The sequence below is a fragment of the Gossypium hirsutum genome, chromosome A11 (genome assembly GCF_007990345.1).
Source record: "Gossypium hirsutum isolate 1008001.06 chromosome A11, Gossypium_hirsutum_v2.1, whole genome shotgun sequence".
NCBI classification, from domain to species: Eukaryota; Viridiplantae; Streptophyta; class Magnoliopsida; order Malvales; family Malvaceae; genus Gossypium; species Gossypium hirsutum.
The window spans coordinates 9,710,474-9,725,747 of record NC_053434.1 but is presented as its reverse complement, the minus strand read 5'-3'; the positions used below and the strand labels follow the sequence as shown (position 1 = coordinate 9,725,747).

The 15,274-nt window shown below is 35.5% G+C and overlaps 3 protein-coding genes across 4 annotated transcripts; 2 read left to right on the top strand and 1 right to left on the bottom strand.

Annotated features, from left to right (window-relative positions):
- Window positions 1–2,884: 2,884 nt before the first annotated feature.
- On the top strand, window positions 2,885–6,496 carry LOC107907895 (E3 ubiquitin-protein ligase SINAT5). The gene is made up of 3 exons (XM_041080993.1): window positions 2,885–3,663; window positions 5,185–5,571; window positions 5,902–6,496. The coding sequence occupies exons 1-3, from the start codon at window positions 3,442–3,444 to the stop codon at window positions 6,262–6,264; spliced, it is 972 nt and encodes a 323-aa protein (XP_040936927.1). The 5' UTR covers window positions 2,885–3,441; the 3' UTR covers window positions 6,265–6,496.
- Window positions 6,497–6,564: 68 nt separating this feature from the next.
- LOC107909801 (uncharacterized) lies at window positions 6,565–11,497 on the top strand. 2 transcript variants are annotated; one of them, XM_016837460.2, is made up of 5 exons: window positions 6,565–9,144; window positions 9,425–10,071; window positions 10,287–10,496; window positions 10,946–11,163; window positions 11,288–11,497. In XM_016837460.2, exons 1-5 carry the CDS (start codon window positions 6,822–6,824, stop codon window positions 11,322–11,324), a joined length of 3,435 nt encoding a protein of 1,144 aa, XP_016692949.2. In that variant the 5' UTR covers window positions 6,565–6,821; the 3' UTR covers window positions 11,325–11,497. The 2 variants fall into 2 exon arrangements, with proteins under 2 accessions (XP_016692949.2, XP_016692948.2); XM_016837459.2 differs by having other exon boundaries at window positions 11,285–11,497.
- Window positions 11,498–11,577: 80 nt separating this feature from the next.
- Window positions 11,578–14,700, bottom strand: LOC107909802 (phosphatidylinositol 4-kinase gamma 4). Its single transcript, XM_016837461.2, has 2 exons — window positions 12,701–14,700; window positions 11,578–12,187 (listed from the first exon to the last, which is right to left on the bottom strand). The coding sequence occupies exons 1-2, from the start codon at window positions 14,099–14,101 to the stop codon at window positions 11,810–11,812; spliced, it is 1,779 nt and encodes a 592-aa protein (XP_016692950.1). The 5' UTR covers window positions 14,102–14,700; the 3' UTR covers window positions 11,578–11,809.
- Between the last annotated feature and the right edge of the window lie 574 nt (window positions 14,701–15,274).

Below are 15,274 nucleotides of genomic sequence, written 5' to 3'. Positions count from 1 at the left end.
TTCAGTTTGTAAATATATTTTATGGGTATCTTTGTTGTTTTCACAAGTTGTAATGGATAAATGACAGTGCCTATTGTCGCTGAAACTTCGTTGGTCACCAGCAATTTCTCTTATAAAGTGGGTGACTCTTTGTCGTTTTCTTAATTTATTTATATTTTGAGAGTATTTCAGAATAATAGATGATTTCACGAATTTGTTTAGACCCGTGTTGTTTTAAGTTTTATATTTTTTTTTGTTTTTACTCTATTGTTTAATAAGTCTTCACTTTTAAAAATTTCTGTATGCTTTTATAACACATTTTTTAGTCTTACTTATGTATGTAGTTTGCCAGTGATTATAGGGATGATTTTATTACCATCCTCTCTAGTTTGATGGATGCTCGATTCTTTTATCGATTTTTGTCCACCGCTTTGGATCATCCAAGGCTGATTTTATTATCGTATCAAGTTCTTGCAATCACTTTAAATATACCATGCTTGAGTTGTGATAAAACCAATTACCAATATACTATGATATTTTATTGATGTTGAGATTAAAACCTTTGTTCCCCAAATTGTATAATTCCATTAATAAAATAAATTAATAAATTTACCTTGCTAAAAAAACACTTCTCAACAATTGGGTTCTAAGCACTTAGATATGTAGTTGATTCTAAAACCCACCCGGCACTGTTCCCGTTCTTATAGTTTAACCCAAAATCAACTTTGGGCTAACTTCTGATTACCCAATCCACCAAATGGGCTCACTGTATTATTCATGATCTTACCAACAAAATTTGTTTTATCAGCCGAATAACAGATAAGGTCATAAGAAACCAAGATTTATGTTTACTTTTCTATGTTCCTATGCGGGTCGACCCTTCGTTCTCAAAGTAAAAAAAAGAAAGGGTAAACTGCCTTCTAGTCCTCCAATTGTTGATAAATTATTATTATCTAATTATAAAAAAATACAAAATGGTCACCTTATTATTTGAATTTCTTTTTTGTTGGTAACTGTCTGTCAAATGATTATGTAAATATGACGTAATAGCTTTTAAAATTGATAAAATAATAATTTTAACCTTTAATATTTATTTATCGTATCAATTTAATCTTAATTCTAAAAAGTTTAACTCTCAATATTTACTCGTGTAATTTGATATGTATTTTTTTTCAACTTTGCTTTTCTTTGACATCCTTTCACCTTGAAAAACTAAAAAATAAAATAAAAATCTATCAACTTAATTACGATTGAAAATATATTAAAAATGAAAACGCCAAAAAATTCAATATAATAATTTTTATCTTTTCTACTTTTTTTTTAAATTAAGCCTCAATGTTACAAATAAATAAAACTGAAAAAATAGATTAATTTAAACAATATGTAAATGTTGAGGGTTAATACAACTTTAAAAGTTATCAAGTTATCTTTTCGTTAGTAATTTAACGGCTAATGATAAAAAAAATTCAAATAATTGGGTGACAAAAAATCGAATAATTAATAATTATTTTATAATTTTTCAGTGATAAAAAAATTATTGATAATTTTGTGACCACTCTCTTCGTACCATTTCAACAAAAATATATTAGAATTCTTGTGCTGTAGTTTCTTCTTCAAGCTGAAGTAACGTTGGATACAAGTCACCTCCTCCTGCCATTATTATCCCAATATTTATTTAGGACTAAATATAATCTTTGTTGTCTTAATTTTTTTTCTAAAAACCTTTGAAATATATAATATATTTAAAAAATTAACATAATCATAATATATATAAATATGCTTAACAACTATTTAATTCAATATGGTAGGGAAAAGGAGAAGACTATGATAACCCATAATCAAAAAGTAAGGTGCAAATGCCAAGTTCCCCTCCCATGATCTAATTACTGCATATAAAACGACGACGTAAGGAGATGTTGACTAGATACATCTTGCTTCTAAGCTCAATTTCCATAAAGTGTGAGTTTGGATGGGCGCTGCATTTACCTGCGGTTAGTGTAAAAATAGCGGTAACGATGAGATTAAATACTGTAGCGTGAGACAAAAAATAAGCTAAACGCACCGCACCGTACCGCCGCCCCAAACAAAGCAAAAAGATGAATGCAGGATTCTGCAATAAAATGAAGCTTAGTTTTCCAATACTAAACAAACAATTCTAGATGATGACTTTTACCATACATGAATACGAGCCACTCTTTTTTTTTTTAAAGACAAAATTAAAATATTTGAATTTTTTAACTTCAAGAGCTTAGCTCATTTATTCTTTTGATTTAATAATTGAAATTTAATTGATATCATTGTCAAAAGATTTCTATCAAATTGAGTAATGTAGCATAAAAAAATTGCTCATATAGCCAATATTATACACTTGATAGGCAAGAGCAAAGCTAGTACAATTTTTTAGGGGGGCCAAATGAAATTTTAATTTTTATAGTCTATATATTTATAATTTTTAAAAGATTAAATTAAATTTTTATAATTTTAAGGTGGCCAAAGTGTAATTTTACTTTTACTAATTTCAAAATTTAAAAAAATTAAAAGGATTAAATAGTAATTTTCTATTTTTGGAGGGGACGGGGCTAGGCTAAATACGCAAACAAAATTATTAAACATAGAATTGTAATGTTGTTAAACATCATTTCAAAGTTGATTTATTTTTTTCTCAAATAACTTAAAGTTGGTTAAGTGAGCAATTTTTAACAATAAAAGGCCCCATGATTCAATGAAAGTGCTGTAATGATACTAGTAATTGGACTTCAATTATTAAATAAATAATAATTAGGAGATTAAATTTTAAATATACAAAAAGATAGAGACTAAAAGTGAAATTAGACCTTTAAAGATTATCCGTAGTAATATGACTCGTACATATCCCACCTGTTGTCCAAAGTTCAAACAAGGAGGGTTGCTTCCAGCCGAGTGATTTAGAGTTTATGTTTTTGCAAGTTTTATCGTATAATATTGAATGAAAAATTAAAAAAAAAATCTCAAAAAATATCCTATTATCCAGTTATGGCGGTTGGCCCGACAAGTAGCTCATACAATACAATTATGTGCACGTTATACGGTAGAAAGTAGAAAGGTCATCTCTTACAGCATACGAGGCCCTGGCCCTACATTGCCTCCATAATAAATTCTCATCCAATGAATAAGCGACGAGAGGCAGCAACCAACTTCCATCGTTAAAACTTAAAAAGGGTTTTCTTTTCCTCTCAATGATTCCATCTAATCCCCTAAATCTTTATCGACTTTCATTTTCTTTTAACCGTGCTTTCTCTTTAACCTGGAACCGTTTGATGCAGTTCATTTTCTGATCCGGTTTTTAATCTAGTTTTCATTCTTTTTCTTTTTTCGCATCAATTAAAGTGCACCCAAAGTTCTCGTCTTTCCAGAAAGGAATAATACCCATCGGAAAATAACCGGTCCATTTTGATAAGGTTTTTTTTTTGGATCTCCTTTTGTATGGAATTTGATAGCATTGATTGTATGACATCTTCAGATGTGATTGATGATGATGATGAGATCCATCATCATAATCAGTTGTCTTCATTGTTGAAGTCCCATAGCAACAATGGGAGCAGCAACAGTATTGTGTCACCTGCGGTTCACTCAAGCACCACCAGTGTCCATGAACTTCTGGAATGTCCTGTTTGTACCAATTCTATGTACCCTCCCATCCATCAGGTCGGTCTTTAATTCCAATTTCTTTGATTCTTTTTTCCTTCTGGGGTCTTGAATGGTTTAATTTTGGTTTCTTTGTCTTTGTTTTTAAGATTAATTTATTGGCTTTGACTGTTTGTTTGAGGTTTACTCTCCTGTGTTGAATCTGTGCTCTTTTAGTGTTAGAATTAGGACTATAGATTGGAGAAAATTGGTTTGCAGGGATGCTATTTTGTGGTGACTTTTGTTGGATGTTGGGTTGTGTTGGGTTGTGTCGGAGATGCTGAAGTTGAAGGCCTTTTTGTGGGTTAGAGGAAGACGTGAGTCTAACGTTGCATCTTTTGGGATTTTGATTTTTGAAATTTCTGTAGTTTGGTTTTACTGTAGAATTACAGTACAGGACAAGAATCCTTTCCATATAATGATATAATCTATAGCAGCATTTCCATGAGTAGGGCAGAGAAGCAAATATATATATTCTTTTTTTTTTGGGGGGGGGTGGATTAGCAAATAGACGAAGATCATAGAGTAATCATACTGTAATGTTAGAAACCAGCACTTCAATTTTTGTAGTTTATTCTTGTTGGTATTGCCTGTAGCCTTACCCTATACTCATGAGGATGTCTCTTATATTTGGGTCAGGCACAGTGAATTGTGGATTGTAAGGTGATATGTGCAGCTGTTTGTGCTATAAGAAGGATATTAGAAAAGTGTGTTTTAAACATTGGTTTTCATTTGATCTTAATCTGAAGTGGCTAAGAAGGGCAAAGTGCAAGGGAAACTAAAGAGCTTTTAAAACACTACCCGGTCATGCATATTTTGGGAACCAAGAAAATCAGAAACCGATATTTCTTTAAGTTGCATAAGTTCACAGAAAAAGCATTTGAATAGTGGCTTAAGCTACAGAATAAAAAATAATGCTGATAAGATTGTTTTCATAGCAATAGTAATTGAAGAGTGCCTTATGGTATATTATTTTTGTTCTCCTCACGAGAATGTATTCCCTACAGTGAAGACTTAAATTGAGATGGGTTATCACTTGATATCAAGTAAATTTGTGTATTTTCCCCTTTTTCTTTCTTCATATGGGTTCATGCACGTATCTTTAGCCTCCACATGATCAGGTGGCTGGTTAAATGGTTGCTAACCAAAGCAAATTTGAATAGAGGATAGCTTTTTTTCTTCTTTTTCCCCCCTCTTTCTTTTGGGGTTTGGGGGATGAGGTTGCCATGTGTATGGTTTTGTCTAGACAAAATTTGATCTGCATGGTTTCTATGATTCTTTGTTGTGTGCTGATAAAACCATATATTTGTATGTTTTGCTCTGAAAGTGTTCCCAAAGTCATTTCTAGTTTCTGTAGTTCTACATGTCAAAGGCTAGATTCTATTTTCTGAACCGTTGGTTTTAGTGGAATAGAAGTATGCAATGCTTAGAATGCTAGTACAACTAGACTGGATTTCTCATACTGTTATGCTTAGTGAATCTTGCTGCTCCAAGTATTTTCTCACCTTATAATTGTTGTTTTAACGGTATGTTGTTTCGCAGTGTCACAATGGGCATACTCTCTGTTCGACCTGTAAAACAAGGGTACACAATCGGTGCCCCACTTGTAGACAGGAGCTTGGTGATATTAGGTGTCTAGCACTAGAGAAGGTAGCTGAATCACTTGAACTGCCTTGCAAATATACATCACTTGGATGCCCGGAGATCTTTCCTTACTACAGTAAACTCAAACATGAGGCCCTATGCAACTTCAGGCCATACAATTGCCCATATGCTGGATCAGAATGCACTGTTGTTGGTGGTATTCCATTCCTTGTTGCTCATCTAAGGGATGACCACAAGGTTGACATGCATTCTGGTTGCACATTTAACCATCGTTATGTGAAGTCCAATCCTCGGGAAGTAGAAAATGCCACATGGATGCTAACTGTAAGCACACTCTTCTTAAGCACCTTCATTCTGATTAGGAACTGAATTAATATATGATGGATAAGAATAAATGAGGTATGCTCCTTGACGGTAATTTATTTCATTCTTATATATGAAACACAGTCCTAACATAAGTTTAAGAAAATGAAAGACTGTCAAGTTCCTGTGACAATGCGTTGAGCTATCTATACTAACAAGGAGGTAGCCAAATCCTTTCATACAAGTGTGAGGAGTTGAATTAATATCCATGTTAAATAACCTATAGTGTTGATTTCTGTCATCTATGTTAGGTATTCCACTAAATGGTTTGTATCTTTTCATCTATAATAGGTATTCCACTGTTATGGCCAGTACTTCTGTCTCCATTTTGAAGCCTTCCAGCTTGGGATGGCCCCTGTTTATATGGCATTCCTTCGTTTCATGGGTGATGAGGTTGAATCCCGCAACTACAGTTATAGCCTAGAAGTTGGGGGCAATGGCAGGAAACTCATTTGGGAAGGCACTCCAAGAAGCATAAGAGATAGCCACCGAAAGGTCAGGGATAGCCATGACGGCCTTATTATACAGCGTAACATGGCACTTTTCTTCTCTGGAGGAGATAGGAAAGAGTTGAAGCTGCGAGTAACCGGACGGATATGGAAAGAACAACAGAACCCAGAAGGTGGTGCCTGCATACCCAACCTCTGCAGTTAAAAAGAAAAGGCCTGTTGGATCCCTGATGGCACACCCCACAATACCATTTGCTGCATATTCTTGTAATATTCATAGTAGCCTGCTGTTAGTGTTGTGAGAATTCTTGAAATTCTGTATGAATATTGGAGGCCTAAGCCTTTTCTCAATTGTAAAAACAAAGCTATAAACAGTCTGCACTCTTGCATACTATGCTGTAAAATAGTGAGAAATACAATCGAAATGTGTTTGTCAATTTCCTTTCCCACCCCAAGAAATTTGTGTGGTAATCAACTACAACAATGGATTTTGTCAACTCGAAGCATTAGTTATGCCTTCCTACCTTACTGATTAAAGGTGAGGCGACTGTCAAACGTAGGCAGCATTTTTCAAAAGAAACGACGTCGTTTACAACTCCAGAGGGGTTTTAGCATTTTCTCAGAGGTTCCAGTGTTTCACACAAAACCTCTCATCACTCTTGAAAGCACTGTTCGTCCTCTCATGTTATCAGCAGAAATCAGAAAATTCTCAACCTATTTTCTTTTAGTTCTTCAAGGTCGAAACATTTGCTTAATGTTTTGATGGAGCTTCTCAATCCTCCAATCTCTAAAACCCCACAGCTTTTCTCAAGCTTCTCATCTTTCACTCCCCGACTTTCCATCAAAACTTCCAACAAAAAGCCCCTTCATAGATTACACATAATACCCTCATTTCCTCTCGGTTTACCGTCACGAGGGACCAACGTTTTTCGTGTTTCAGCTCATTTTAGTCGGAAAACGAGCCGCCGCAACTCTCTGAGGAAAAAACTCCTCGATTATCAAAAGGTGCGTGAAAATCCCATTCCTTTAAATCCAAGTCCTGATTTTCAGAACCCAAATGACAGTTCGGAAAATTTTGAGAAATTTAATTCTGGTGGCACCAAACATACTGAAATAGATAACGATACATTAAAATCAAAGCGTTTAGGTGAATCTGTTTTGTTGAGGAAATTAGAGAATTGGGTTGACCAGTACAAAAAAGATGCTGAGTTTTGGGGTATTGGGTCGAGTCCTGTTTTCACGGTTTTGCAAGATTTGGAAGGGAACGTAAAAGGGGTTACAGTTCATGAGGATGAGATTTTGAAAAGGCTTGAATTTGAAGACATGGAGAGAGTAAATTCTAAAGTTTTGTATGCAAGAAATTTAGCTAGAGAGATGGAAAGAGGTGAAAATGTGATTCCGAGGACTAGTTCGGTAGCCAAGTTTGTGGTTTCCGGTGAGGAGTCTGGTTTCATAAGTGGAATTCGCGGGGTTATTCTTCGTCCTGGGTTTATCCCAAAACTCTCAAGCTTTGGAACTTTGGTGCTTGGCGGTTTGATTTTACTTTGGGCGGTGAAGTTGTTTGCTCTCGGAAAAAAGGTGGTGGAATACACAGCATTGGAGAAAGAAATGATGAGGAGAAAGATAAGGTCTAGGAAAGGAAAAGACATATTGGAGAAGGGTAGTGTTGAAGTTGTTCAAGCATTTGAAGAACCGCTGAGTTCGTCTTTTCAAAGGCCACAGCTGGATAAGCAAGAACTTATGAATAATATACTAAAAGCAAAGGCTGCAAAGGATAAATTGGCATTGCCAGATTCTTCAGGCTCTCAAAGTAGCAAATCTGGGGATTTTGAGGGTGAAATCCAGGAGGTCAAATTGATGGCCAATGAAGCCCGGGGGATTGAGGGTAGAGAGCAATTTATTGTTGCTAAGGATGAAAGAGAAGTCCAGGCTGCAAACAAGGAATTTTCTGATGAGATGCAGCCAACCAAAGAGGGTAGGAAAGATGGGGCGAGTTTCTTGAGTAACCTTTCTACTGAAGATGATTCAGAACAAGGTGAAGCTAGCTACAAAGCAGTGGAGCCAATTTCTTCAAATGAACCAAAAGATGATGGTGTTAAATTTCTCAATGGAGTAGCTTCTTTAGATAGTAGAGTTAGGCTAGTCACTGATGCTTCAAGTGTACAGTTACCAAAAGACGAGCAAAACACTAATGAGAATTTAAAAAATACGGGGAGTACTTTACCTTTATTAGTCAAAGAATGTAACCAATCCCCTGTTATTACTGATAATGAATCATATTCTGCAAAGAGCAATTCTTTTGGAAAGAAACCTCGGGTCATACTGTCAGTGAAGGAAGCTAGAGAGTTCCTTTCCACAAAATCCAACAAAGAAAAACTTAACCAAGAACCTGTAATGGAAGCTGTGCAAAAGAGTACTCCTGATTTAATCCTACTGAGTGATAAAAGATCAGGTACAAGTACAAAGCAGATAATAGATGCAAAGGACAAAATGTTCCCGTATGGCATGTCCCGTGGAGATTCAGAGTCTACAGCTTCTGAAAATGCTTGTCAAAGTGCTGTTCAGGGGGACAAGGAATCTATGCTTAAGAAGGAAAATGATGAAGAAAATTCTGATGAGGAATGCAGAGAAGAGGCTCATCAACAACCTCTATCTTCTTCTCAAGAAAGCATAGGTATGAGTAGAGAACAAGGGCAGTCAGTAATGAGGGAAAATTGGATTGAGAATAATTTTCATGAGGTTGAGCCTGTACTTAAAAAGATTGGAGATGGATTTAGAGAAAATTACATGGTTGCTAGGGAGAAAGTTGGTGAACAATTAAATGTGCAAGCAGAGATTAAACAACTTGGCTCTATTGAAGATGAAAACGAACTCGAGTGGATGAAAGATGATAGACTTAGAGACATTGTTTTTCAGGTCCGAGAAAATGAATTGGCTGGCCGAGATCCCTTTTATTTGATGGATGCGGAAGAGAAACTTGCATTCTTCCAAGGTCTGGAGAAGAAAGTTGAGAATGAAAATGAAAAACTATCTCACCTCCATGAGTGGCTTCATTCAAATATTGAAAACCTTGATTACGGAGCAGGTACTTGTTCTAAACTCATAATTATTTCATTATTTCTACCCTCTGAAGCAGAAATATTGCACCATATAATTAAATCTTTGTTTATAGCAGCACTAGTTTATGACTTAAACACTTCATAAATCTAGAATCCTTCTTCAGGCATGTCCTTTCCGTACTTGTATCTTCTAAGTAGAACAGCTCCAAAATTGTTTTGATTTACTGATTCTTAGTTACTTGGTGTCTTTAGACTTAGAAGTTAATGACACAATGATGCTAATAAGATCTTTGGCTTTTGTTCTAGATGGTATCAGCCTGCATGATCCACCAGAAAAAATTATACCACGCTGGAAGGGGCCCCCATTAGAGAAAAGTCCTGAGTTCCTCAGCAACTTCCAAGAACAGCGTAAAGCACTTTTTACCGGAAAAGTTGGTATGACATATCCAGCAAAAAGAGATGGGCAAAGTTTCCTTCAGAAACCCACAGAATCCCCCATTAATGAAGATTTAGCTATTTCCTCATCAGAATCAGATTTGACTAGGAAAGTTCATGATACTGATAAAAAGGATCCCAAGATAGTTATTGAAAGCAGTGATGGCTCTGTCAAACCTGGTAAAAAATCCGGAAAGGAGTATTGGCAGCACACAAAGAAATGGTCCCGTGGGTTCTTGGAATGTTATAATGCAGAAACTGACCCTGAAGTCAAATCCATTATGAAGGATATGGGGAAGGATTTGGACCGATGGATCACTGAAAAAGAGGTACAAGAAGCGGCAGATCTTATGAAGAAACTTCCTGAAAGAAACAAAAAGTTCATGGAAAAGAAACTCAACAAGCTTAAAAGAGAAATGGAATTATTTGGACCACAAGCTGTTGTTAGCAAGTATCAAGAGTATGCAGAGGAGAAGGAAGAAGATTATTTGTGGTGGTTAGATCTTCCACATGTACTGGTAAGTGTTTTGAGTATGTATATTTATTCTCCGCTATGGTTTTTGCTTTCATTCAGAATACTTTCAAGTTCTTTTTCCCTAAACCCTAATGCATGAGTTGTATGGTTCCCGAAGATTGTGATATGTTTCTAAAAATGCACTTTTGGCATGTACCATGCCTATTTGCCCATGGTACTGGTTATTGAACACACTGTAATCTTCTGTTTATATCGCAGTGTATTGAATTATACACATTTGAAAATGAGGGGCAGAGGATAGGATTTTATGCACTGGAGATGGCAGCAGATCTTGAACTTGAGCCAAAACCACACCGTGTGATTGCTTTTGAAGATACTGGTGATTGCAAAAGCTTTTGTTACATCATGCAGGCTCACTTGGATATGCTAGGAAACGGCAGGGCCTTTATTGTTCCACAGCCACCTAAGGTAAAATTTTGATTGGTTCTACAATGAAATAGTGTCAATCATATTGTCTTATGCTTTTAGAAAAAATGAACTTCGAGTGTCAAAGGATTGCCTGAGAAAACCAATGACATGTTAAATTTATCCAACTATAAAGTGAACATACTTGTCGCATGCAGACGATCAACTAAATTTTGTTGTTCTGATGTTCCTAGCAGTTTAAGAATGTAATCAATCTCCTGAGCTGATACTGAAAATTGACCGAAAAGGACAGCTCTGGTCAAACCCTTTATCTCTTTAGTATTTACAAATAAAGAATGACTGGTCAGTCACCTCTTGATAATGTAGTCCTTAATCCCTTCTCAAAAAGCATGAAGAGTTGATGGTGATCATATTTTCTTTTCATTTTCCTTTGTTCCTCTTGAGGTTGGAATGCTGTCTAATTGTTCTTAACGTTCAACAATTCATACTAGGATGCTTTTCGGGAAGCCAAAGCAAACGGTTTTGGCGTAACTGTGATCAAGAAAGGGGAGCTACAGCTGAATGTGGATCAAACTTTAGAAGAGGTGGAAGAACAAATATGTGAGATTGGGAGCAAGATGTACCATGATAAGATCATGCGTGAACGCTCTGTGGATATAAGCTCATTGATGAAGGGCATGCTTGGTGTTGGTGATAAACCCAGGAGGAGGTAATTTCTTATATTCCCAAGTGTTTTTACAAATTAATGCAGCGGGAGACGGTATTCACCATAGATGACTTGTTATTTGTCTGCAATATGATATGACTACTTTTTTTTTTTTTCCCTCCAGAAGGTCAAAGAAGAAGCTCAAAAAGCCTTCCAAGAAATGAATTGAGGACCAACTTCAAAATTGACTACTTGAGAAGTGCCGGGTCACTGAGGTTCGAAATTAATTTCTTTTCCTTGGTCTCTACTTGTAATTCAAACATTACAGCTTTCATAAAAAAAATCATAAGTGCCTGCAATTTTGTACAAATATGTACGGCCGCCTAGCAGTTTTATATTCTCCAAGTATTGCCATTGAAGCTACGTCAGTGTCAATGAGCCAACCTAATCGAGACCTACAACATTCCATGAACTTAATTTATAGTACAATGAAAAACTTTATAATGAACCAAAAATAACAGTAAAAGAAACAATAATCTGTTGTCTTCAACTAATTGAGTTAAGCGCCACATAAAATAGAGAAGAATAAACCATACAACCAATCTGCCTAGCAATTTATGGTCCTACCATCTGGCAATGCCTGTACAGTATGAAGAGATATGTATGACTGCATAACTATCGACTATGAACCAGTATCCTTTACAGATGTTCAGCACTCAATCTCGTCAAGACGGCGATCCATGATATCAGATAGTGTTTCAAGAAATGCAGCTTCACTTGTGCCTGGCAGCACAGAATCCTCTGCCTCTTGGACAATTTCCTCAATCACAGATTTCACCTTAATGTTCTCTCTGCACAATATACTTCCAATAGCAAAGGGAGTGAGCCCTCTCTCTGCACCTTTTTTGAGGAGCATGGTGGAGACGCGGAAAGTACGTGCACATTTAGGCGACATATCCCATCCAAGAAATTTCAAAAGAGCAATATCTTCTTCAGCGTCAAGGGATTTTATATAATCAATTATCTCAGAAGAGTAAGACTGGCGAGATTGAGGCCAATACAGCCATTCAAATGTGCAATCTTCAAACTACAGAAATAGAAAATATAAAGAATGATTAGGCTTTAATATATAAAAAGCGATCAATCTTTAAATACGGAAAAAGACAATGAAAAATATAATAAATATAACTGAAAAGACCAAAAACAAATTCAATGTTGTGAAAGAAAAAAGGACAAGGGTAGTGACACTCTCATAAGCACTGCCTAAGACAACAACAACCCAGAAAACACTCTAAGGCAGGCGGCACCACTCAGCTTGCTAGACAGTTTAAATTAACTGTATCAATTAATCATGAAAGTTTTAGCAGTGTATTAGAGTCTCTTGATTCAATAGGACCTAATACAAGTTCATTAACCTTCTAATCGTGATTGTATATGTTAAGTTCACAATTGGAATTCAAATCACCCTAAGCGTGATGTTTAGCATTTATAACCAAATGGACGAACCTAGATAAAAATAACAAGAGTTAGGTTAAGTAAAATATAACAGAACATAAAATGCTACAATGAAGTTGCAGTAAACTAAGAGATCAGTACTCACACTTTCAGGCAAACAATAGCCGTGATCAATTGGAATCAATAATATCTGCCCATCTTCATCCTTGTTCAATAAAATGTTCCCAGCATGCCGATCTACATTAGCCAATCTTATATCCAAAACAGAGATTTTGTGTACTTGGTCAACAGGGAAAGACCCAGGACCAATATCCTCACAACTTCCAGTATTCTCCACAAACAACTGCAATGAACCAATCTTAACTGTTGTTAAATCATCAGGATTGTTAAAGCAGCTATGCAAACATTTGATCATAGCAGTAGGAGGAACTCCAGAAAAACCCTTCTCATCACCATATATCTTGCCCTGTTCATTCTTATAAAGATCCAAAATATAAGCTGCAACTTCCCTGAATGCTCCTTCTCCAACTCTTGTACCTTTCTTCAACCCTACACCATCGGTTGAAACTGGTAAGTTTCGAGGATTGTTAACAGCTAAAGGCTCCTCATCAATTGGTTTAAAAACAGAAACAAATTTTTGACCCAAAGAATCTTGCATGAAATAAGCTCCTCCAGTACCCTCCACAGATCTAATTGGAATTTTACCATTATCCAATCCATCAAAGGTCAAATTAATCATATCCACTATGACTGAAGATAATTCAACCTTGGGATTAACAATAACTGGTTCGAGTAAAAAATCCCTATCAAGAGGCTTTTTTGGTACCTCCTCTCTACCAACATCATAGCCACTCCAACTCTCTTCGCCACCAAGATCATATTGTTTACTGTTTTCCTTCTTACCTGCATCAAAATCTTGTTTGTCTTTCAATTCTGGTGCCACAACAGACAACTCAAAATTCTTAGCAATGGGCTTAGCCCTAACTTTGGCAGACTTTCGAACTAATAAATGCAATACTGCATCATTGTGCTTACATATATCATCAATACGCCTCTGATCCTCCAAACACTCCCCATCACAAACAACTTCTTGCTCATCAAGATCAGTAAACCCTTTCTCTCTCCTAGCAATCTGCTGTTTCACGTAACTAACATCCCGTCCTCGTTCCACATGAAATGTAAATTCTTTGCCAGAAGTAGTCTTAACAGTAATGACCTGAAGATCAGAAAGCCTAAGAACCAAATGCAGAACATTCCCATCATTGACTCCATAGTCACGAATAAGGGAATTACTCCGAGCCAGCTCCCGGCCACTACAAACCAACTTCTGATTCTTTACAACAAACCCTTTACAGGTTTGAATTCGTAGCTTCAAGGACTCAATAGAATCTGATTCCAAAACCCGCATTGGAATCATCGATCCACAAAGGGCCAAATATATCCAAATTGATTCGTTTTCACAAAAACCCAATTCAGGATTCATGTGATCAGGAGGAACCAAAGGTTCATTTCGAATAGTAACGACGGCAAGACCAGCAGACGACATTTTTGACAGTGGGACTTTGAAGAACAAAGTGTTTTCAACCCTCTAAAACAAGAAATCTAAAAATTTAAGCTGACCTGTACAAATTCACAATAATATCCCATCCTTTTTACAATTTAACAGTTCTATACAACCAAAAAGAAATCCCACTCCAGACCTAAAGACAAAACCTCTAGGCCGGAGAAACCGAAACCCTAGGAAGCACAGGAAAAAGTATTTACGAACCACATAGCTCAATCATCTTGATTTGTAAGACTAAGGTTTAAGATTGACTGTAAGGAAATTATTAACTATTAAAAAAGAAAAAGGAGAATATTATGAAAGGGAGGATTCTTATCAGAAGATAGAACCGAGGAGAGGGGAAGCAAGTATTTGAAGCTTAAAAAAAGACAAAGGAATTAACACTTTTGCTCCATTCTTCTCTTTCTGGGATGGTGGTTACTTAGGTTGCGGAAGGAAAGACGGAAAAGGATGAGAGAAGAGTAAGACGTTTGCATACGCCGCCGTTTAGAAGGGTATTGACTCGATGACTTTTAGGCAATTTTTGTATACCTTGTACAAATATTTTAGCGCAAGAAAGGCAATGTAGGCAAATGCTTTTTGGTATTTCTTAGGCTCCACGTCTATAAATTCTTTTCCCAATTCAGTTTAATTTCCACATTAAAAAGAGTCGAAAAATGTTATGTTTAATTCTAAATAATATATTAAAAAAAATATAATCAGAATTTATAATAAAATTATTAAAAATTTTATAATTTTTTATATGAATAAAATATTGTAATGCTAATTCATATTTAAAATAATAGTTAATTATTATTGTAGTGAATGAAATTCCATAAAAATATTTTTTTAACAAAATATAAATAAATAGCAGTAGGTTTTCAAAAGAAAAGTATCCAAACCCCTATAAAAAAATTCATTCACTCAAAAACACCCGCTTATCCCCTACTTTATTTATTAATGAATTTACTCCATTTAAATTAATTGTAAATAAAAAGACAAACTAATTCCCACAACTTTAACTTGCCATTAAGCTACTTCATTGCCTTAATTTTTTTAAAAGATGATAATTATATTTTCTTTTATTCTTTAGGATTTTTTTACGATTACATATAAAATTTTTAAAATTTTTATTTCATCTTATGAATTCTTTTTTCTAGTTTTTTTTACTTTTAT